Source organism: Natrix helvetica, assembly GCF_964273705.1.
Source record: "Natrix helvetica genome assembly, chromosome: 1".
Classification (NCBI taxonomy): Eukaryota; Metazoa; Chordata; class Lepidosauria; order Squamata; family Natricidae; genus Natrix; species Natrix helvetica.
This window is the reverse complement of record NC_138548.1, coordinates 164,770,458-164,792,833: the sequence shown is the minus strand read 5'-3', so window position 1 is coordinate 164,792,833 and position 22,376 is coordinate 164,770,458. Positions and strand designations below refer to the sequence as shown.

The 22,376-nt window shown below is 38.6% G+C and overlaps 1 protein-coding gene across 4 annotated transcripts in view; it reads right to left on the bottom strand.

Annotated features, from left to right (window-relative positions):
• The window catches only part of MAP3K20 (mitogen-activated protein kinase kinase kinase 20), a 125,255-nt gene that overhangs the window by 59,349 nt on the left and 43,530 nt on the right, over positions 1 to 22,376 (bottom strand). For all 4 annotated transcript variants that reach the window (XM_081936301.1, XM_081936303.1, XM_081936302.1 and 1 more), the window contains exons 4-9: positions 22,183 to 22,284; positions 19,022 to 19,087; positions 17,399 to 17,427; positions 17,184 to 17,321; positions 12,818 to 12,904; positions 8,077 to 8,151 (exon numbers count right to left, since the gene is read on the bottom strand). In XM_081936301.1, coding sequence (XP_081792427.1) covers positions 8,077 to 8,151; positions 12,818 to 12,904; positions 17,184 to 17,321; positions 17,399 to 17,427; positions 19,022 to 19,087; positions 22,183 to 22,284 — 497 coding nt within the window. The remainder of the gene's footprint in view (positions 1 to 8,076; positions 8,152 to 12,817; positions 12,905 to 17,183; positions 17,322 to 17,398; positions 17,428 to 19,021; positions 19,088 to 22,182; positions 22,285 to 22,376) is intronic.

Genomic DNA, 22,376 nt, shown 5'->3' with positions numbered 1-22,376 from the left:
CTCTTCTGAATTTAAAGCTTCTTTTGTTAGAGTGCAAAAAGTGGGATAATTGTTGAAAACTGAAAAAGTCTTAGCAAAATGCTTCTCAAAAGTGCATTGCCTCCACGAGTCTGTTTGACAGACCCCAGACAAGGTTAAGACAAAAGGTGGAAACCAAAACGTGGATACATAATAAAGGGATGAGGCACACTCACTCTGCATCACGTCTGTAATTATACCATTTCTGCTAAAATTACAGATGCGGCAATTAAAACGTGCATTTTAATTTGGGTGCACAAAAACAATTAGGAACAATGCTGAGGTGTCTCTCCCAGACAGATCCAAGTGATTTTCACATTATAAAAGAGAGACAATTTCTTTATTTCAAATGTCAAACAACATTGTGTGTGTGTGTGTGTGTGTGTGTGTGTGTGTGTGTATGTATATATGCTGGTCTTGTTGTATTCGGGTTTTTTCCCGTGTAAGATTGAGATTGTCTTGGCAACATTTCGGCGAGGTCCCACTCGCCATCTTCAGGCTGGTGTTTTCGGCTCTGTGCTTGTGCGAGTAAAGCGTGGTTGGAGCTGCCATCTTTCTATAAATCTTGGTGGGGGGAAGTGGAGTGCTGGCTTTGTTGCTGTAAGTGGGTTGATTGGCTGTGTAGTTGCATCCTGATTGGTAGATGGAGTTGATGTTTGTAGATTGGTCGGCTGTTTCATATCATCCTGTGTGGCTGAGGTGCTAGCTGTGTGTCTGTTGTTCTTTTGTGTTGTAACGACCTGGGTGGTGGGTGGGGTTCGTTTATTGACTAGGGCTGGTTTCCAGATGTCTAGTAGGTGGGAGGTATCGTCACGTTTATTCATGTTGTGGGTATGTTTCTCTATTTCGATGGCTTCCATAATTATTCTCTTGTTGAAGTGTTCAGTTTTGGAGATTAATTTGGTTCCTTCAAAATCAATTTCATGTCCTGTTGCTTTAAGGTGCTGGAAAAGGGAGGAAGTTTTTTCTTCTTTTCTGACTGCGTTCTTGAGTTCTGCGATGCGTGCATTTATTCTCCTATTAGTTTGTCCAATGTATGTGGGAGGGCAGATTTTGCATGGTATTTCGTAGACTCCTTGGTTTTCTAGCTGGATCTTGTCTTTGGGGTTTCTTAAGATGTTGGCTATTTTTTGGTCAGTGCTGAAGGCTGTCTTTATATTGTGTTTGTGGAGAATTTTGCTGATTTTATCTGTGGTGCCTTTGATGTAAGGGAGGAAGGCGATGCCGTTGTCCTGTTCTGTGTCTTGGTTCTTGCAGTTGGTGTGTGTTTTTTTCCGGTAGATGGTGTGTCCTAGGGAGCCATTGGGGTTTTTTTTGTAGATCATTCAGACCCATAGTCAGCTCCATAGGCTCTACAGAATCTTGCCAAATTTCTTACCAAGCAACTTCAGCCCTACACAGAATCCATCACCTCACACGTACAAAACTCACTCCACTTCATAGAAACAATAAAGAAACAAAACCTACAACCCAGCGACCTACTCATGAGCTTCAATGTCATATCCCTCTTCACCCAAGTGCCTATTAAAGAAGCCTTGACAGTTATCCAAAACAAATACAACACCCCTAAGCACATCCTAGATCTGACCAACCACTGCCTAACCAACACATACTTGATCCACAATGGACAAAGATACAAACAGATAGGAGTACCTATGGGATCACCCCTCTCACCCGTCATCGCAAACCTATACATGGAACATTTTGAAATCAACGCCTTAGATAAATCTGAACACAAACCCAAACTCTGGCTTAGATATGTAGATGACACTTTCGTAATTTGGCCATACGGGAAGGAAAAACTGGACAACTTCCTCACACATCTCAACAATCTACACCCCAAAATACGATTTACTATGGAAATAGAAGCTAACAACCAACTTCCCTTTCTGGATGTCCTAATCTACAAAAAACCCAATGGCTCCATAGGACATACCATCTACCAGAAAAAACACACATACCAACCGCTACTTAAAAGGCACAATCCCATCACCACCCTGCACAGATCAACTCCGTAGCCAAGACCCTCATGTCCAGAACCAAACGCCTAGCCGACAAAGACCACCTGAAAACTGAATTACACTCTCACAAACGTATTAATTTCCAACAGATTCCAAAGAAACGCAATTACCAACCTAATCCAAAAGGAGACACCCCCCCCCCAAGAACCGAAACACAGAACAGGACAACAGCATCACCCCCCTCCCTTGCATCAAAGGCACCACAGATAAAATCAGCAAATTCTCCACAAACACAAATCAAGACAGCCTCCGGCACTAACCAAAAAATAGCCAACATATTAAGAAACCCCAAAGAGAAGATCCAGCTAGAAAACCAAGGAGTCTATGAAATACCATGCAAAATCTGCCCTGCCACATACATTGGACAAACTAATAGGAGAATAAATGCACGCATTGCAGACAGAAAAGAAGAAAAAACTTCCTCCCTTTTCCAGCACCTTAAAGCAACAGGACATGAAATTGATTGTGAAGGAACCAAATTAATCTCCAAAACCGAACACTTCTACAAGAGAATAATTATGGAAGCCATCGAAATAGAGAAACCCACCCACAACATGAATAAACGTGACAATAATACCTCCCGCCTACCAGACATCTGGAAACTAGCCCTAGTCAACAAACGAGTCCCAATCACAAAAACCGACACCGGACCCAGAACAACACAGGATGCCACCACCAATCACCCTCACCAGACTCAAACCCAAACCCATCCCATCAGTGGTGGGTTTCAAATTTTTTTGGAACCTACTCTGTGGGTGTGGCCTCCTTTGTGGGAGTGGCTTGCCGGCCATGTGACCTGGTGGGAGTGGCTTGGCAGTCATGTGACCAGGTGGGCATGGCTAACTTGGAAAATGTGGTGAAACTCACTTAACGATGCTCTTGCTTAGCAACCAAAATTTTGGGCTCAATTGTGGTCATAAGTTCTTTTTCTTTCTTTCTTTCATCTCTCTCTCCCACTTTCTTTTTTTCTTTTTCTTTTTCTCTCTCTCTCTGGCTCTTTCTCTCTCTCTCCCTCTCTCCCTCTCTGTCTCCCTCTGTCATTTTCTCTGGGTGTCTATCTGTCTGTCTCTCTCTCTGTATCTCTGTCTCTCTCTCCTCCTTCCCCCATCTCTGTCACTCTGTGTGTGTGTGTCTGTCTGTCTCTCACTCACTCTGTGTGTGTGTGTGTGTGTGTCTGTCTCTGTCTCTCCCTCTGTCTCTCTCCCCTCCCTTCCTCTCTCTCTGTCACTCTGTGTATGTGGGTGTGTCTGTCTCTCACTCATTCACTTAATCACTCACTCTGTGTGTGTCTCTCTATCTTTCTCTCCCTCCCTCCCCCTCTCTGTCTCTGTGTGTGTGTGTGTGTGTGTGTGTCTGTCAGTCTCTCTGATTCCCTCCCTCACTCCCTCTCTCTGTCTGTCTGTCTGTCTCACTCACACACACACACTGTGGTCACCTTGTTGAGTGTTCCAATCACATTTGAAACACTCAACAACTGGCTTGCATTTATGGTATTTTGCAGCATTCTGCAGTCATAGGACCAAAATATATGCTTTTAACCATATATTTTGGTCCTATGACTGCAGAATGCTGCAAAATACCATAAATGCAAGCCAGTTGTTGAGTGTTTCAAATGTGATTGGAACACTCAACAAGGTGACCACAGTGTGTGTGTGTGAGTGAGACAGACAGACAGAGAGAGAGAGGAACAGAGAGGGAGTGAGAGAGGGAATCAGAGAGAGACTGACAGAGTCTGACAGAATCAGAGAGGTACTTTTAACTACCTGGCAGCGGCGTTTTTCCTTGGGGGGCTCCTCAGAACATCCTAAGACTTCGGAGGGAAGCCTCCAGCCCGGAGCAGGAGCAAAGCCCCTTTTCCAACTGGCCTTTCCTCGCTTGGAGGGCTTTGGAGGGAAGCTTCTGCATAAGCCCGGGCGAGTGACAACAAGTTCCCACCGTTACGAAGCCTCGGAGGCTGTAATTTTCTGAGCTGTGCGCGCCCGCTTTTTTTCCACGGCGTGGAGCAGCAGCGAGGTTTGTGTGGCCGGCAATCACTCCAAATGCCATCCGGGAAGACGAGGAACGTGAGGGGGGACCGTTGACGGCCTCCGCAATCATCGCTCGCCTCGTTGCTGCTCCACGCCGTGGAAAACAGGCGCGCGCGCACAGCTCAGAAAATTACAGCCTCCGAGACTTCGTAACGGCGGGAACTTGTTGTCACTCACCCGGGCTTCTGCAGAAGCTTCCCTCCGAAGCGTTCTGAGCCTCGGAGGCTGTAATTTTCTGAGCTGTGTGCGCCCGCTTTTTTTCCACGGCGTGGAGCAGCAGCGAGGTTTGTGTGGCCGGCAATCACTCCAAATGCCATCCGGGAAGACGAGGAACGTGAGGGGGGACCGTTGACGGCCTCCGCAATCATCGCTCGCCTCGTTGCTGCTCCACGCCGTGGAAAACAGGCGCGCGCGCACAGCTCAGAAAATTACAGCCTCCGAGACTTCTTAACGGCGGGAACTTGTTGTCACTCACCCGGGCTTCTGCAGAAGCTTCCCTCCGAAGCGTTCTGAGCCTCGGAGGCTGTAATTTTCTGAGCTGTGCGCGCCCGCTTTTTTTCCACGGCGTGGAGCAGCAGCGAGGTTTGTGTGGCCGGCAATCACTCCAAATGCCATCCGGGAAGACGAGGAACGTGAGGGGGGACCGTTGACGGCCTCCGCAATCATCGCTCGCCTCGTTGCTGCTCCACGCCGTGGAAAACAGGCGCGCGCGCACAGCTCAGAAAATTACAGCCTCCGAGACTTCGTAACGGCGGGAACTTGTTGTCACTCACCCGGGCTTCTGCAGAAGCTTCCCTCCGAAGCGTTCTGAGCCTCGGAGGCTGTAATTTTCTGAGCTGTGCGCGCGCGCCTGTTTTCCACGGCGTGGAGCAGCAGCGAGGCTCTGCGAGGCGAGCGATGATTGCGGAGGCCGTCAACGGTCCCCCCTCACGTTCCTCGTCTTCCCGGATGGCATTTGGAGTGATTGCCGGCCACACAAACCTCGCTGCTGCTCCACGCCGTGGAAAACAGGCGCGCGCGCACAGCTCAGAAAATTACAGCCTCCGAGACTTCGTAACGGCGGGAACTTGTTGTCACTCACCCGGGCTTCTGCAGAAGCTTCCCTCCAAAGCCCTCCAAGCGAGGAAAGGCCAGTTGGGAAACGGGCCAGAAGACAAGGAACAGCAGTGGCGGCGGGGAGTCAGCCCAGATGCAAAAAAAACGCCAAGGGGGCGGGGCCGGAAATTACTTCCGGGTTCATTCTTCAACCGGTTCGCACGATCCGGTGCGATCCGGTAGAAACCCACCACTGCATCCCATAGACGAAATGCAGCCACCATCCAGAAGCCAAACCATGGCGGCATCACCAACTGCTGCACCCCCCTCCGACCCTCACACAAAGCAAACTGACACATGCCATGAACACATGGCCAGACCACAAACCCGGAGCCAAACCAAAGCCCGGGATGTTACATCACAGCCATCTGCTCGGAACATTACATCACAGAACTCAGGAGGATACAACGCAAAGGCTCAGGATGTTACAATGCAGCCAACCTCCCAGGATGTTGCAGCACAGGACTCAGGATATCAATACACTAGAGCTCAGGATGTCATCACACAGCCCAATACCCAGGTCATTACAACACAAAAGACTAATGGGCACACAGCTAGTACCTCAGCCACACAGGATGTTATGAAACAGCCGACTAATCTGCATACATCAACTCCATCAACTAATCAAGATGTAACAACACAGCCAACCAACCCGCTTACAGCAACAAAGCGAGCACTCCACACACCTCCACCAATATTTATAGAAAGACGGTAGCTTCGATCACGCTTTGGTCGCACAAGCACGAAGCCGAAGGCACCAGCCTGAAGATGGCGAGTGGGACCTCGCCAAAACGTTGCCAAGACAATCTCAATCTTACACGGGAAAAGACCTGAATACAACAAGACCAGCATAACTACACCTGTGAAAATTTACGAAAACAAATATGTGTGTGTGTGTGTGCACGCATGTGTGTATATAACAAAAAGAGACAAGTGTTCTTCTCTGTAAGAACTGCCTATTAAGAGAAGGTATTTCTTTTTCTGTTTTTGTGTTCTGTCTTGTCACTTTTGGTCCATCTGCATTGGATTATAACCCAGCTACTTTTAAAACTAAACAGTTGCTGTGCTGTTCATTTTATGACAGGTTCATACACAATATTTTGTACCCAAACCTTTGCAGTAGGACCTATATGTAGCTGGTTTTAGCCAGTCAAGTTTTACAGGAGAAGAAAGATTGTGGAAGACTACTTTAGTGTATAATGCTTTTAGGAATAGTATAAACATAATCTAAATGCAGACGCACACACTGAAAAGTCTGTTTCTTCATTCTGCATCATATTTTCCTTCCAATCAGACATGGGTAAGTACTGGATGTAGCAGGAGTATAAGAGTTCAGGATAACCAGCAGCATTTGGTAGGGTCCGAATTTTCAGACTTCGGGACAGGTTAAGCATGTGGGTTATACAAATTTAATAAATTATTATTATTCTTTTAAAGAACTCTGAAAATTTCCTTCACAAAAATGTCATTGCCCGGCCCAATGTTGGATGTAACGTTTGGCACCACTCAAATTCATACACACTTCTGAACTAAACCAATAGATGCAAGAAATACCAAAATGGAATATATCTCATTGGTGTTAAATTCTGGATTATCCTAGCTTCAAACTTGTCAATTGATAAAAATGTGTTTTAATACTAATAAATACTGAATGATGTAAAGGTTTCTTTAATGCAAAATAAAAGTAGCATCTAAAAATTCAACTCTCAATTTTTCTTGGCCTATCACTGATTCTGCTAAGAGTTCTGGATTCAGTTATACACACACTAATCCAGGAGGGAACCCAACCTATTGCCCATTAATTTCTGAGATTGCAAAAAGTCCTAATTTGGTATCCTTTCTTTTATCTGCAGTTATATTATATATGTAGTGAACTCCAAGATCCTTTCTGACCTTTACATTATATGATTTTATGATGTCACATTCTTCACTTCAAGGACTGAAGGGGATTACTGTGCTCATGATATACGGCAACTCTTGTGCAATATTGTGCACATGAAGAATGAATGTCATAATTGGATGTTTTAGCCCACACCTTTTTTGAAGTCTGTTGCGCTCCAATGTAGCACAACACATGATCACAGTTTTTGGACAGAGTTGGAATCCAACCACTTCCTTGTAAGTACTTCATATATGTGATAGAACAAAAATAGGCAACGGGATTGTCAACAGTAACGAACATTAATTTTCATTCATGTTGGATAGCTATGTTAATTCACTGTATTTTACAAAATATTTAGAAATGGAGCAGTCCTTAAGCCACGGATGTCAAAGTCGCCATGTCACGCTGCCGTCACATGAGGTTTTTTGATGTTTTTCCCATTCATGGAGCTGGGGTAGCCGTGGCCTGCACGCGATACATCCAGCCCACGGGCTACCAGTTTGACACCCCTGCCTTAAGCCGATGTGATAAATAAATAAATACAATACAAAAAATCTAAATTATATTCAAGAAGTTCCATTCATTAGTAAGAAGACAGGATATCAATTGACAATTATTACATTCTTCTTCCTTTCTTAAATAATTCTGTATCAGAAAAGCCAACAACCAGCCTGTTTAAACCATAGATAAGCTAAGGGTCTCTAAGTCTCCAATGTTCAGCACCAGCCTATTTCCTGCCAGTGCAATTAAAACAGTAAACAATGACAGCAATAGCACTTAGACTTATATACTGCTTCGCAGTGCTTTACAGCCCTCTCTAAGTAATTTACAGAGTCAGCATATTGCCCCCAACAATCTGAGTCCTCATTTTATCAATGGAACACTGAGTCAACCTTGAGCCAGTCAGGATCGAACTGTTGTCAGTGAGCAGTGAATTAGCCTGCAGTACTGCATTCTAACCACTGCACCACCAAAGCTCTTGATAAACTTAATGGTAAACTTAATACAATGGTATATCAGTCTAAAGAAATACCTTTGGGTCTGCTTCCCAACATTGGAGCATCAATTCTGCAAAGCTTCCAGGACAGCTGCTTGGAATGGTCAGTCTCTGAAATAGAAGGAAGAAAGTAGTGAACATAAATCAAGGGTGTCAAACTGGCAGCCCATGGGCCAGATGCATCACGCACAGCCCATGCCCACTCCAGCTCCGCAAATGGGAAAAACATCACAAAACATCACAAAACATCATGTGACGGCAACATAATTCAGCAAGTTTCACACCTGTGACATAAATGAAGAACCTGTCATCAATCCATAGACTTTCAAATTTTAGAAGATCTAAAATGTGAAGATCCTCGTATTTTACCAGAGTGCAATAGAACTAAAAATAGATCAGAGCTTGCCATAAAAACAGAACAGAGCAGAGGACATCATACCAAAATGCCAACGCCTGAAAGGAGATGGTGACAGTATACCAAGCTATTATTTTCCCAAGAAGTTGAGAAGCAATAAGATCAAAAGATCACTGCTGCTAAGATAAACACTACACATGCTGTATTGTATACTCTTCTGTTTTGTGTGAAATGACATATGTACATAGTCAGGTTTAACTGCACCACTGATGCAAGGTATTTTTTTAAGATATGAGAAGGGGTATATAAACTGAATGAATAAATAAACAACAGCAATTTCGGTCTTTGTGACACTCAGTTTTGAAATGCCAAAAATATGGATGCACTCTAAAAAACTTGATTCTACGGTTATATTAAGAGGAAAAAATCTTCCTAAATCTATTACCATTATGGGAAAAATAATACTGTATGACTTCTTTTTGAGGGAAAGGTTTTTAGAACTATATCCCTGTAATGTCTACAAACCTTTTAAAATTACATTTCATTTCTCTTGTTTTCATACCCAATATAGAATGAAGTATGTATAGCTATTTTCCCAAGGTTTTAAAGAATCTAAATTTCTGAATCACTCTTGAAATATTCTTGCTTACTTTGATTCACATTAAAGCCATCTTTCTTTTGTTAGAGCACATTCAATACTTATATGTACTTCTTCATTGGTTATTTTCTACACTGTTTTGAAAACAAATGAGATGGTGCGCTTTGGACTATACTGTACAAGCTAAAGTGTGTCTCTGCTATTCAAAATAACAGCCTACAGGTTTTCATGCCTCCGTATAAACCTGAAAAAGATTCAGATACTTTGAGAGTACAATGAGTCAGCTCCTTAAAGTAGCAGCATCTTTTTTCTGGTTTCCACAGAAGATTGAAAACAGCAGCCTGCTTTAATGAAGACTAGTAAGATGCCATGCTTACACAAGTCCTAAAGAGCTTCTCTGAATCATTTTCAAAGAATGCATAGCCCTATTAATTATTTAAAATAAGTGTTAAATGATGTTAAGAGATCTTGTGATCCACATCCTACTTAAAATAATCATTCCAATTTAAATATGTATAGTAATTATCATGTCAAGTTAACCATAAAGCATTCTAACATTTTAATGATGAATTAATGTCATAAAAATCCAGTTCATACTGGCCAACAGAGTACAAGATTAGGAAAGACTGTGATGGAAAAAAAGGCAAGTACTAACCAAAAAATGGATGGTAAATAACAAAACAACAATATCTGTTTATTGGAGATAACCCCCCCAACTCCCTATCAGAATCAAAAACTTGTTACTTAAAACTAAAGCTTAACAGGAATATATTAGTGCGTTAATTACAGTTTTCTGATAACTAGAATGTCTGCATATTTGTTACTATGCTGTTGATAATAAAGGAAATGCCACGATAAGAAGAATAATGGTATCGCTGTTGCTGATAGAAAAAGATAACTGTTAATATCTTCATCTATAGGATGAAGACAGGAAAAATTACAGCTAATTCTGTGGATTAACAGAAGGATATAATTATAAAAAATAGTTATAGCTGAGTTTCTCACAACTCTGCTTAGTGGTTAAAATGACACTTTTCAAAGAAGCATACAGAGTAAGTTAAATAAAATATATCACTGTATTTGTATACATACTAGGAATTGCAAAACCTTATAGTTGTTGTTCTCCAAACAGGTGTTATTTTAAAAAACAAAACCAAGAAGATATGCTAAGAAAATGGAAAACAGGAAAGAAGAAATGTACACAGTAGACATGTAATATTAGAAATCCTTAAATCATGAATATTATAAATGCTATCAGAAGTCAAATCTTTTGGCATAAACAAAACAGCATTGACACTTGATATTCAAGTAGGTCATTTCACTAAAAATACACCTGACAATCTAGCCATGGCATTTGTCTCTCACCCTCACAGTTCCAGGGACGGAAAATGAGTTACTAAACTCATTACTCACATATAACTTGCTGAATAGAATGTTATTCATGGGGTAGACCCTCAAGACAGTCATATTCTAATAAAAGTGGCATGTCTTAATAATGTGATATTAATTTTATTTGATATTAAATAAAATTTCCTTTGACAGAATTTATCTCTCTAATAAAGAACCTGAGATTATCAAGGAAACAATAATAAAAGATATGGGCATGGCATAGGAGATGTAATTCTCTACTCAGGAATAACTCTTACCCAGTACTATACCATGTGACTTATATATGAGTAGCACCTGCAGACTTAATGCTCTCTGATTTAAAAGCTAGTATAATTTAAATGGACATATATTGAACCAAAACTCTTTGTTCAAATCTCTGACTATGAATTTCATCTGGACTCTAAGTCTTTGACAGAATAGAAGTCTCTATAGACAGTCCTACGTATCTTTCAGATTTTTATGCACTTTTTTGGAATAAGGGTGCACTTCCATTGTCTTTAAGTGTCTTATAGGTTACATCTGCTCTAAGTTTCCAAAGAATAGAATTCTCCCAAAGACTAAATAGGAGATTCACTGTTTTTCCTTACAGTGTAAATTCAATGCAATTAATTATGAGGTGGTGGAGTCAATATGTCATGTCATATGTCATGTTTTAGGCCCATTAAAATCAAGTTAATTATAGTGAATTTAGTCCCATTGATTTCAATGGAACTAAAGCATGACTAACTTACTTAGAATTGAAGACATACTTTGCAGAGTGACAATTCACTGGGAGGCTAGTGCCTCAGACAGTCAACCACTTTATTAGGGCTTATTTTAATGTCACAAAGAATATATACTGTAGATATTTCATGTTTTTTGCAATAGGAAAAACTGAAATCAATTTTTTAAAAAGCATACACAGTATAATAACTTTTTGCTATGATACTATTTCTATATTTACTGTGTTATTCTACTGAACCTATAAGCACTTCAGTTAGCCACAGAATAGCCACTGCTATTCCTCTTAATATTTTTGACTTTTTCGAAGTATTGATGACCAATATGTTTAATTTGGGTTGGATTGTACCCAGTTTAAGGAAACTAACGTGAAGTGGCAGAATTGACCTAGTATTTATACATTTGTTACATCCAAAATCTTGTATCCAACTATAAGATCAGAGCGTTGATCTAGATGGAGAAGTTTCTTGCTTAATGCTTGTCTATTGGATGGGATGAGGCTATTTTGATGAAATCAAATAAAACTTTCCTCATGCTTAAAAAATAAGAACGATACTGGATACATCTTATTATTTCAAGATTAAATTTGTAAGAGTCACAGATACAAATTTAGAGTGAGTGACAGAACATCCAAACTAAATTGGTTATTCCACATTGATTCACAGATATCACAGGCCTTCTATACTTCAGAACGAATATTTAAAAGTGAGAACGTCATGTTTTATATTAATTCCTTCCTGGTTTTTTTAAATATGAGAATTAAATCTATTGTATGTAAAGACTTTAACAATATATTAGGGGAGCTAGCAATAAAAACAAAGAAACCAAGAAGTCATACTACAAAAATTGCCTAAGTTATTTTATAATGGTACCCAACCTTCCAGCCAACTTAGACAGAGGAGGAATCGTAAATGTTGTCTGCATGCAATAAAGCCGCCACGCTATTTCTTCTTTAAAACGACACTTCCTGTCTTTGATACTAAAGAGACCATGTGTTCAAATATGCACTCCCATGTTCAACTATCTAAAAGCCCCAATTTGTAGCCGGAAGAAAAGTAACACTGGGGACATGTACAAAGGGTGTTTACGCCACTGAAGTCCTTTTGAAGTGGAAAGACACGGCATGGAGGAGGCTTGCAACTATGGCATAGCCTTACCAGTTCCACTGAGAAGCTCATCTTCAATGGACTGAGGAACGTGGGTGGCAAAACTGTAATTTTCTTCTTTTTAAACTATTTTTATCTTCTTTTATTTTTGAAATCCTCATCTAAGTGGCAGTTTCTTGTATTATAGTGACTCCTGCTGGGAGAGTTAAGTTGAAGTAGCTGAAGGTCTCTTATAGATAGATCAACTCCCGGCCAGTATAAAGATGTCCTAAATGCAGGAGATGGAGTTAAACTGTTCTCCTACCTTGGACGCAATGGCTTCTTTCATCCCTAAGAACAAACCCCCAGGTTTTACAATTGAGACTGAGAAGCTAGTACAGTACTTGTATAATTTTTGATCTACAGCATCACGACGTGAAGCTGCAACAATTAGATGTAAAGGGTCCATTCATGAGGAATAACATCACTTTGACCCTTTGTGTTAGCTCCTACTGCTAATCTTTCCATACGCGTGAACTTACTTTCAATTTGAGGAAGATGAAAAAGTCTTTTGCAAAACCCAACACTGTTTTCTGATCTATGTACCTGAATGTAGAAACGTAGTCTTACCTCATTTTTTTCCACTACAAGCCAAGCTACTTGTAATCCTTCCAAGCCTTTAAAGGGGACTTCCCTTGTTAGCATCTCCCAGAGAACCTGGAAGGGGGAAAAAAAGAAAAATGATTTTATTACTGTATTTTGTATTTTAAATATATTATTAAACCTTGGTGCACTGTGATCTGTATCCAATTACTAGGCAATCAAAGCCCATTAGCTAAAACATGGATATATGTTTGTGCTTAAGAGAATTACACAAATTTGACATTGAATATTTCTTATTTTTAATAATGAACCTTTATTTAACAAATACTGATAGAGAGCCGGGGACTGGATTTTGTGAATATTATTTTGTACCTCCACTATTCAATGGTTGAGACAGTCAAGAAATAGAGTTCTTGTTTTCAACTACAAATACTAGTAAATGTTTCTGGAACGTACTCTGACTTGTACTTTAAACTAAAGACTTTGGGTTTGTTCTTTCTAAAGTTAAGTCTAAAATTTAAAAAATAGTTATTATAGCAAACAGGTATGTAAGCAACAAAATAGCTTCCATCTTTCAACTATTTCAGTGTTAATACCAACTTTCTACAAATATTTTATTCTTAATTATATTGCATACTTAGCCAAATAACAGACATATAAATTTACTTTACAGTACAATATGATCTCAGCTAATTTAATTTGGATGATATTCCACCGTTATATCAAAGGATAATATAATTGGTTATGTCAAAAAGAGCAATAATCTCTTTTTTCCAGGCAAGCAGTTATATTTACAAAAGTAACTGCCTCTCTTGGCTTCACAAGGCATATTTCTGTTGATCTGTGTTGGAAAACACATTATTTAGCTGAAGTAAATATTTATATTTTCTATTTGATATTGATCGATATCCTATTGATATTTTCTAACAAAGTAACAATCTGGCTAAGAATTCCAGAGATCAATATTCTCCATTAAGTATTTAAAATTCTTAACTTGTGGTTCACATTTGAGATTAGTTGGGCCAACTACCTTTTTAAAAAGGTAATTAATAACTTATTGCCAGATGTTGTCCATTTATATGAGCAGTGGTGGGTTCCTAACCGTTTTACTATCGGTTCGCTGAGAGAGGGCATTTTGCACATGCGCAGAAACATGCTGGAGATGGGAGAAGAGACCGGCGAACTGGTTGCAGTTCCAGCAACCCAGGCCACCAAACCACTACCAGTTCGGCCGAACTGGTTTAAACCGGTGGGAACCCACCACTGCATATGGGGGAGGGGGGAATCCTAGATGTTTAGGCAGGCTTTCAGTCGCAGGCGGTACCACAGCACCTTAGGGATTAAATAGACCTGATTAAGTCATAAAACTATAAAAGTTTATTACTTAAAAAAACCGTTATGCTCAGGACGTAACAATGGAGACAGGGACTACTGGATCCTGTTTTAAAGAATTGTTGTCTGAAGTAAAAGGAAACAGAAAAATTCTTCTCTGTTGTGATTATCTGGCCAAGCCCAGGAAGAACCTTTCTTTTCATCATCTTAGCTTTATCCTTTTTCTTCTGTCACACACATAGAAAAATGTCCAGATTGACCAAGTGGGTTTACATGTTGTAACTATTTTTTTATTTTTTAGATTTAGATATATATCCCATCTTGATTTTATACAGCTAACTCACGGCTACCTATTTTGCTGTTATGGGACGGAGGGAGCAGTTTTACAATTACATAAATAATAAATGGGAATGCAATTGCAGTAGGATGATTAAATGATTTCCAAAAGGGACAGCTATGACAGATTGAATAAAGAAAACTATAGATATTAGTTATGAACTTGCTTCAAATTCAGCCACAGTTAAGTCATTTTTTAAAAAATCTATATGGTTCACAAGAATATTTTGGCCAACATAGCTGGAATATCCCAAACCTTATTGTCACTCTCAATCACAGCTGCTAACTATAATTCATTAAGAAATATAGACATTTTGCACAACTAAACAACAAACCTAACACTTCAGTTTTAAAAAAGGGCACCACGTTAAAGAGATTTTCATCATACCCAAGGTGACATAAGTACATTATTACTCAGTGTCATGATACATTTTCAGGTGGTTGTTATTTCAGAACTTGAAGCCTGCTATAGTAAATATATGCTGTACACATTGTATTTATTTATTTAAATTTATTGGTCGCCCAACTCCAAAGGACATTGGCACAGATATATGTGTTGGTGGAAATTTTACTGGGCTTACATTTGAGCTGTATAACTCTCAGGTTAGTTAAAAGACTATGTTATCTTCCTCCTACTATAAAGTTCCATGTCTAGGACAATAAAACAGTAAATTAGATTATATTAAACATTATTTTAGGAGGCAACAGATACTTATAATTAGATAGATTATAAATCTTAAATCTGAATTCAGTTTTGGGTCATTTTCATATAACATAAGATTCTGACTAAAAGCCTGTTTACTTTTTAAAACTTGATTTATTTCAGGAGACTGTGGCTTACTTCCAAATAAAAGAATATGGAACCTGAGACTCTCTATTCCAGCTTCATGAAATAATTTGTAAAGGTCAGAAAATTATAAATGGGTACAACAATCGCCTTTCCTCGTGTTTTTGTGACTTCTTAACAAAGTACAAGTTCAACCTGAACAAGAAAACCTGGACTTTTAGGTGGACATCACCTAATGAAGCAAAAATGCTTCATTATACATTGTAAGCAATGTAATAGTTTAATGAATACAATCCATTCTGGCAGAGAAATAATAAATAAAAGAAATGCTACAGATTCTGCCAACAGAACAGTATTTCTCAACATCTTAGTGGTTTACATTTGAAAAGGATTCTGCTCTTTGTTATCACAATTTCAGCTGTGTTTCAAATGATGAAAAGCAGATGTCTGTGCAAGCACAAAAGCCATTTGTTAGCGCTCTAGATTGTGTTACTTGACCATTCAAAACTTTTATTTACGGATGAGATTGTTTTAAATCAAAAAGTGCCACATTTTTCATGGATTCATTATCTTTGGAGCACATTGTTAGTCTGCTTGATTAGAAGTTGAAAGCCTACAGGGGGGGGGGGGGAATCTCGATAGGAAATCAACAGTGAGGAGAATCAATACTAATGTGCTTAACTTTACTTGAACAGATTTCAAGAGTAGAATTTAAAATGTGCAGAAGTAAAAACACACGTCTGACAGGGCTTTCTCCTCCTAAATTCCCTCTGAATCTACCCTCCCCATCTAAAAATTGTGCTTTAGAAGAAACAGATTTTGAGATCGCACAAAGGACTGGGAATTCGCTCATTTATGTCCCATTGAGGGTAGCAAGGGAACAACTTAATTAGATTATTATTTATCTATAAACATTTAACTCTGAGCCAAAATGCAATTATTTCCAAATTTCATTCTCTCCCTAAATGTTTCAAGCTTTTTCCACTATTTAAGATGCAGAACACTAAGCTGGGGTGGAGTGGAGGGGATATTGCAGGCTTTGAAACTGTGTGTATGTGCCTGAAACGTATTAACTGTTACTCAACTCCTTCATTTTAACCCAGGTGTGTCCGATACACCTGCAATACATGTGGCCCTGGACAGCTAATAATGCCACCCACAAGATTGTAAATGTTTAACATTATTCATACGTAGGTATACTTTAGCTATACTATACGTTTTACATATGGACCAAGACAATTTCTCTTCACTCACTGCAATCCAGGCAAGGGTAAAGGTGTGCCATGCCTGCTTTAACCAGTGATCACTATTTTATCCATAAGCCAATATCTGAAGTTAACTTTTTCCAAAAAACTTGAGCTGGATCCAAGCTGCAATTCTAGATATGCTTGCCTGGCGTTTAACCTCATCAAACCTCCTTTAGTTTTCTTCCAAATGGATATTGACAGGTTTGACTGACTGTAAGTAGGCCATCATTACCGTAGTTCTCCTTCAAATCAGAAAACCTCAAGTTCTTCTTAACTGCTTTTAAACACCGACTTTTAATTAATTAATTAATTAACTAATTCATATAAACTTCATGAGCAGGTGTAAAAATGTTTTTATAGAAACAAGGCATGGCTTCTGTGGCAAAGACGTGGATCTTGGAAGTAGCAGATGTTCTCCAGATGTTTGCTGACTGTAAGCGTTTTGGCATGGATATATGGCCATAGCTTTTTCTGTGCTAAAAATTGTACCACAAAAATAAAGAACGATGAAATCCCAAAAATTGTGGGTGGGTGGAAGATATATAAGACCCAATGAGTACCTCAGAAATAGAACTTGGGTTTTTGTGCCTTCACATGTATATGGACCATGAACATGAATTATATCCAGTTGTCTAAAGACAGATTTATATATAATGCATTCAGAAGCATAGGCAGAAATATGTTTACTCACCACACCATATGAATATGTATCACATGTTTCTGATATTGGAAGACTCTGTATTACTTCAGGAGCCATCCAAGGAAAAGTACCAACCAGGGACATGTGTGTTGTATGGGAATGAAATCTTGAAGCCCCAAAATCACAAATCTAGAAAAAAAATAGAGGGTTTAAAAAAAAAAAACAGCACAACAAATATTTTTATAAAAAGACTGAAATATTCCTACCTTCAATACACCATCACCAGCTATAACAACTGAAATTTGTTTAAAAAGAGAAAAATATATTAATACTATGAAGAAACCATAGGCATTTCTTTAGAAAAAAATCACTCCATATACTATAAGTATATATATACTGGCAAGACCACTTAAATCCTCCAGCTGACATGAATCAAAAACTAGATGGCTTTATTATTGACTTGATTCTATCTTTGCAGGATCATGGCAGATAAATCACCAATAATGTCAAGTTAATGAGTTATGGCAATGGAGCCGAAAAATGTATTATTAAAAATTACTGGAAAATAATTTAAAACTAAAGTCATACTTTATAATGCAGTCACATATATCTTTAAAATAGGCAACAAAGAATATCAGAGACAATTGTAAAAATTTCCAAATCTTCTGAAACAAAAGGAATTAAAAAAAAAACAAAGGAAGTCCCCTTATCAGTGTGAATGGAGACATATAAATGTAATAAATAAAACAAATATGAAAATAAAGGGTTTGAAATGTATGCAATAGTTATTTTTAGCACATTTAGCCAGTATAAAGATGATATGGTGTGTGTGTGTGTGTGTGTGTGTGTGTGTGCGCGCGCACACGCATGTGTAGATAGATAGATAGATAGATAGATAGATAGATAGATAGATAGATAGATAGATAGATAGATAGATAGACAGACAGACAGACAGACAGATAGATAAATATACCCTGTTTATTTTAGCATGTGCTAAAATAAGCCCTCCCCCAAAAATAAGCCTTCCCCAAAAATATTGCAACAAATATTGCAGCCATGAAGTGATCACATTCACCACCTCCCGCACCTCAAAAATAATAAGACCTCCCCGAAAATAAGGCCAAGCGCTTATTTTGGGGGTCAAACACGGTAGGTCAGTCGGTCAGTCAGTCGATCGATAGATAGATATAGAGGTAGCGATAGCGATATAGATTTCCTGATTTCTCAATAGAAGTATATTTCTCCAGGCAATAATTTTGAATTTCATTAAATATTGCTTTAAAACATTTTAAATGTTTCCTAAAAATTGCCAGTGGCTAAGGAACAGAACATCCTACTTAGATTACGCTGGCAGGTCAAACATGTCCTTGAAAAGAGAAGAAAAATTCCAAATTGTATTCTAGCACCTAACCCTAACCCTACCACCACCATATCAAACAGAGACTAAAATTCTTTCACTACTTAAGTTATTTTTTGATTCTGTACACTTCTAAATTTGGGCCAATTTCTTTTACTATTAAACATTTTAACATTTTACAGGTTTAATAGTAAAACTACTAGAAAATATTTCAATTTGTTTTTATTCTTCTAATAGGGAAAGGGAAATGAAGAAAGATATCATTTTTATCTGAGCTTTCTAATCCCATCTCTAATCGCAAGGTTATAAGAGGAATTGCTGAACTTAATCAGAAGTAATCAAGCAATTGAAATATTATCCTGCACGCAAAACCTCAAATGAGTAGGATATTTAAAAAATTTTTAAAAACGAGAATGCCAAAAGGAAAATATCAGATTCAACTCTCAATCAGCAATATTCAACGCATACTCATTTGAAACAGCAGCTACTATAATGCCAAAATAAACAAAATTGTAAATTTATGCTGAATTACCATTCCGGGACTTCAGATCTCTATGGATTACTTTGACTGGAGCCTCCATATGCAAATAATGCATTCCTAAAAGTAGGAAAAAAATTTAAAAAGTTTATTAAGTTATTTGGCTACATCGGGACTAGCAAACATTAGTTGACATTTGTCAGTATAAGCATAGGCTTATTATTCAATACTGTTTTGTCAATGAGCAGGTTGCTGAAGTGCTCAAGTGTGGTTCTTACTGCATATACACTGTTTCCCTGAAAATAAGACCTCCCTGGAAAATAAGCCCAATCGGACGTTTGAGCACAAGCGCTAAAATAAGCCCTCCCCAAAAATATTGCAACACAGCAGCACCATGAGGTGACCACGCTCACCGCCTCCTGCACCTCAAAAATAATAAGACCTCCCTGAAAATAAGGCCAAGTGCTTATTTTGGGGGTCAAAAGGGGAAACACGGTATCACCAGGTTGACTTCCCACTGTGTGGTGCAGTTTCTGTATCTGAATGTACATTATTAGTAATGTTAAACTTCCTAGGTATATCATGGTGTGTGTGTGTGTGAGACGGGAGCGGGGGTGGAGAGAAGAGAGAGAATGGAGTTTTCAATGAGCTGGTGGCCATCATACATCCTCATACATGACTATTGTGCCTGAACCATGAGATGGGTGGCAAATAAATTTGATAAACAAATAGATAAATAAATATATATTCCTCTATACTGAGAACAACCTGCCTTTGAGAAATATTCTTTTGCCCTCTAGAATGAGTACCCCAAGAAATATGATTGTCTTCCCCTCTGGTGGCATTCTGGAGGATCTTAAGGACCTGGCTAGTCTCCCAGGCTTTAACTAGAGCAATTGGAACCACTTGAAAGGTGCATCCATGTTGCTGTTGGCTGCAATTACCGTCTTGTTCATTTTTTAATTGGAATTATATATTGTTATTTGTCTTTATTCTGCTCGCCACCCATAGTTGAACTGAGATGGGCAGTATCCAAGTCAAATAAATCACCCTCATTACCAATATCATCTACACGCCACAAAGTATAAGTAAATTATAATGTAAATTCAATACAAACTATAAATATTTGATCACTCGAAAAGTATTTACTTTTTTGCCTGCATAAAAAAAAAAACCACAGAGGTTTTAAACACACAGGCAAAACATGACATAGGAAAAATTGATCATTTTTTTTAAATTGGGAGAAAATTGTTAAAGTTATGTATCTGGAATTAAAACCTTTTTTTTTGGCAATTTCATTCTGTATAACATTTCCACCTCAGTATACATCCATTATAAATGTACTTCTCCTCCCTTATTTAGTTTCACTTTGTCTATACATATGATACTATTATATACAGTCCTTAATTTACAATCCTTCTTTCCATTTATACATGTTTGTTCATCTCTACCTATACATTGTTAATTTCTAACTCCTGTGTCTTCTTCATTTAGTCTTTCCTTAAGCTCAACACCTGTCCTCTAGCCATTTGTACCACTCATGGAATTAAAACCTAATGACTAATCTGAATCTAAATATAGAATACTTTAAATGAGTTGTTTGTATTTCATGTTTTGACTGAGGTATGATCAAGCTTCTTGATATACAACATTGTTCATCAGTATAAGTATTTGTGTCTGTAGCGGGATCAAAATATTCACTTGCCTTGTACATATGAGGAATTTCTTAAGATACATATACATAATTGAAATACTCCACTAAGACCAAAAGCTTCTAAAAATTGAGCCCTTTGGAGTCCTAAATAGTGTCCACTTGAAATAGATCTTCGCCGGTATGGATACAAATTATTTTTAGTTAAAATCCCCAATCTCAATATATAATTTTTTGCATGCACAGCATTTCTAGACTTTCTTAAGCAAGTCTGTGTGCGTATTCAAGTTCCTTTGTTGTTTCTCTATGCTGACATGGACATTCCTGGAATGGTAATCTCAACACACCTAGAAAGCATGACAGTGAGGAAGGTTGTTGTTAAGAGATCACTGAACACAAGAATGCCATGACCACGGAAAATCATACAGGTACATAAATAAAAACATGGGTTAAAAAGGCAGCTTCAGGGGAATAGCAGCTAGAAAAATGTGTGCGGAGGGGGGAAAACCTAATTTCCTTTGCATGACATCATCCCCATCTAAATGCTAAGCAACTTCTTTGAAATCAGTATCAGAATGTCAAGAAATTCTTTTCTACGTGGATATGCCTTGTATGGTCAATTCTTACACCAAAACAAAGTTTAAAAAAAACCTGCATACATTTCATATACTTTTTATCTGTCATAATTTTGACACTGGTTTTTAAAACAAGAGGAGATGTGAAAATTCATGTTTGTTTATTTATTCTTTAAATAAGGCAATTGCTATTAAACAGAATAACCTTATATATACAATTCTAGGTATATTATTAGTTCATGAAATATTCAGTCACTGGAATGTTCAATCTGTTCTAAAAGAAATAACACTGTTCCTCCTTCTTTAGTTGCCCCCTGCTCCTACTGCTTCCTATTCTCACAAAATAAACTAATACAGATACCAAGTATTCCCAAATTCTCTCTAAAGTTACCGGTATATTATTGAAGAAAGCTCATGGTGTTTTCTCAGCAGTGGTGGGTTGCCAATAGTTTTACTACAGGATTCGGGCGTGTTGCCACGCGTGCTTGTGCGTGTGCACGTGCGACGCTTCTGCGCATGTGCAGAAGTGTCCGGGCGGAGCCTCCCACCGCTGCTACTACTGGTTCGCCCAATCCGGGCCAGACCACGAGCAACCCACCTCTGATTCTCAGTCATCCAGGTCATGGTTGGCCCAAAGGTGCTTTCTTTCAAAAGGCAACTTGACTTTCTTGCTTGGCTTGAAGACATTTCGCTTCTCATCCAAGAAGCTTCTTCCTGTTCACTGAACTGAAATGTCTTCAGGCAAAACAAGAAAGTCCAGTTGCCTTTTGAAAAAAAGCACCTTTGGAAAGCTCATGATAACTATTTAGTAAGTCAAGTAGGTTTTGGAAGATTTCATAGGACAGATAATAAGAAACTATCTTTAGGCACTATGAGTAATTCAGAATAATGATTAAGAATAGATATGGACTGAATAGGAAATGGAACTAACACAGAGTTCTAATCCTTTATGAATTATTGCCCTTGTTCTGTCAGTGAATCTCACTTACCTTTAGCTATGTCCATTGCCCAGGTCATTATATGATCCATATCCATTTCTTCACTTCTGTTGCTATTAATATAGTCATACAATGACCCAGCAGAAGCATATTCTGTTACAAAAGAGCAAAAATATTCTTAAATTGACACATAAATTGACACACAATAATTAGCCATCTTTGATTTTTTTTAAAAATAGCAAATT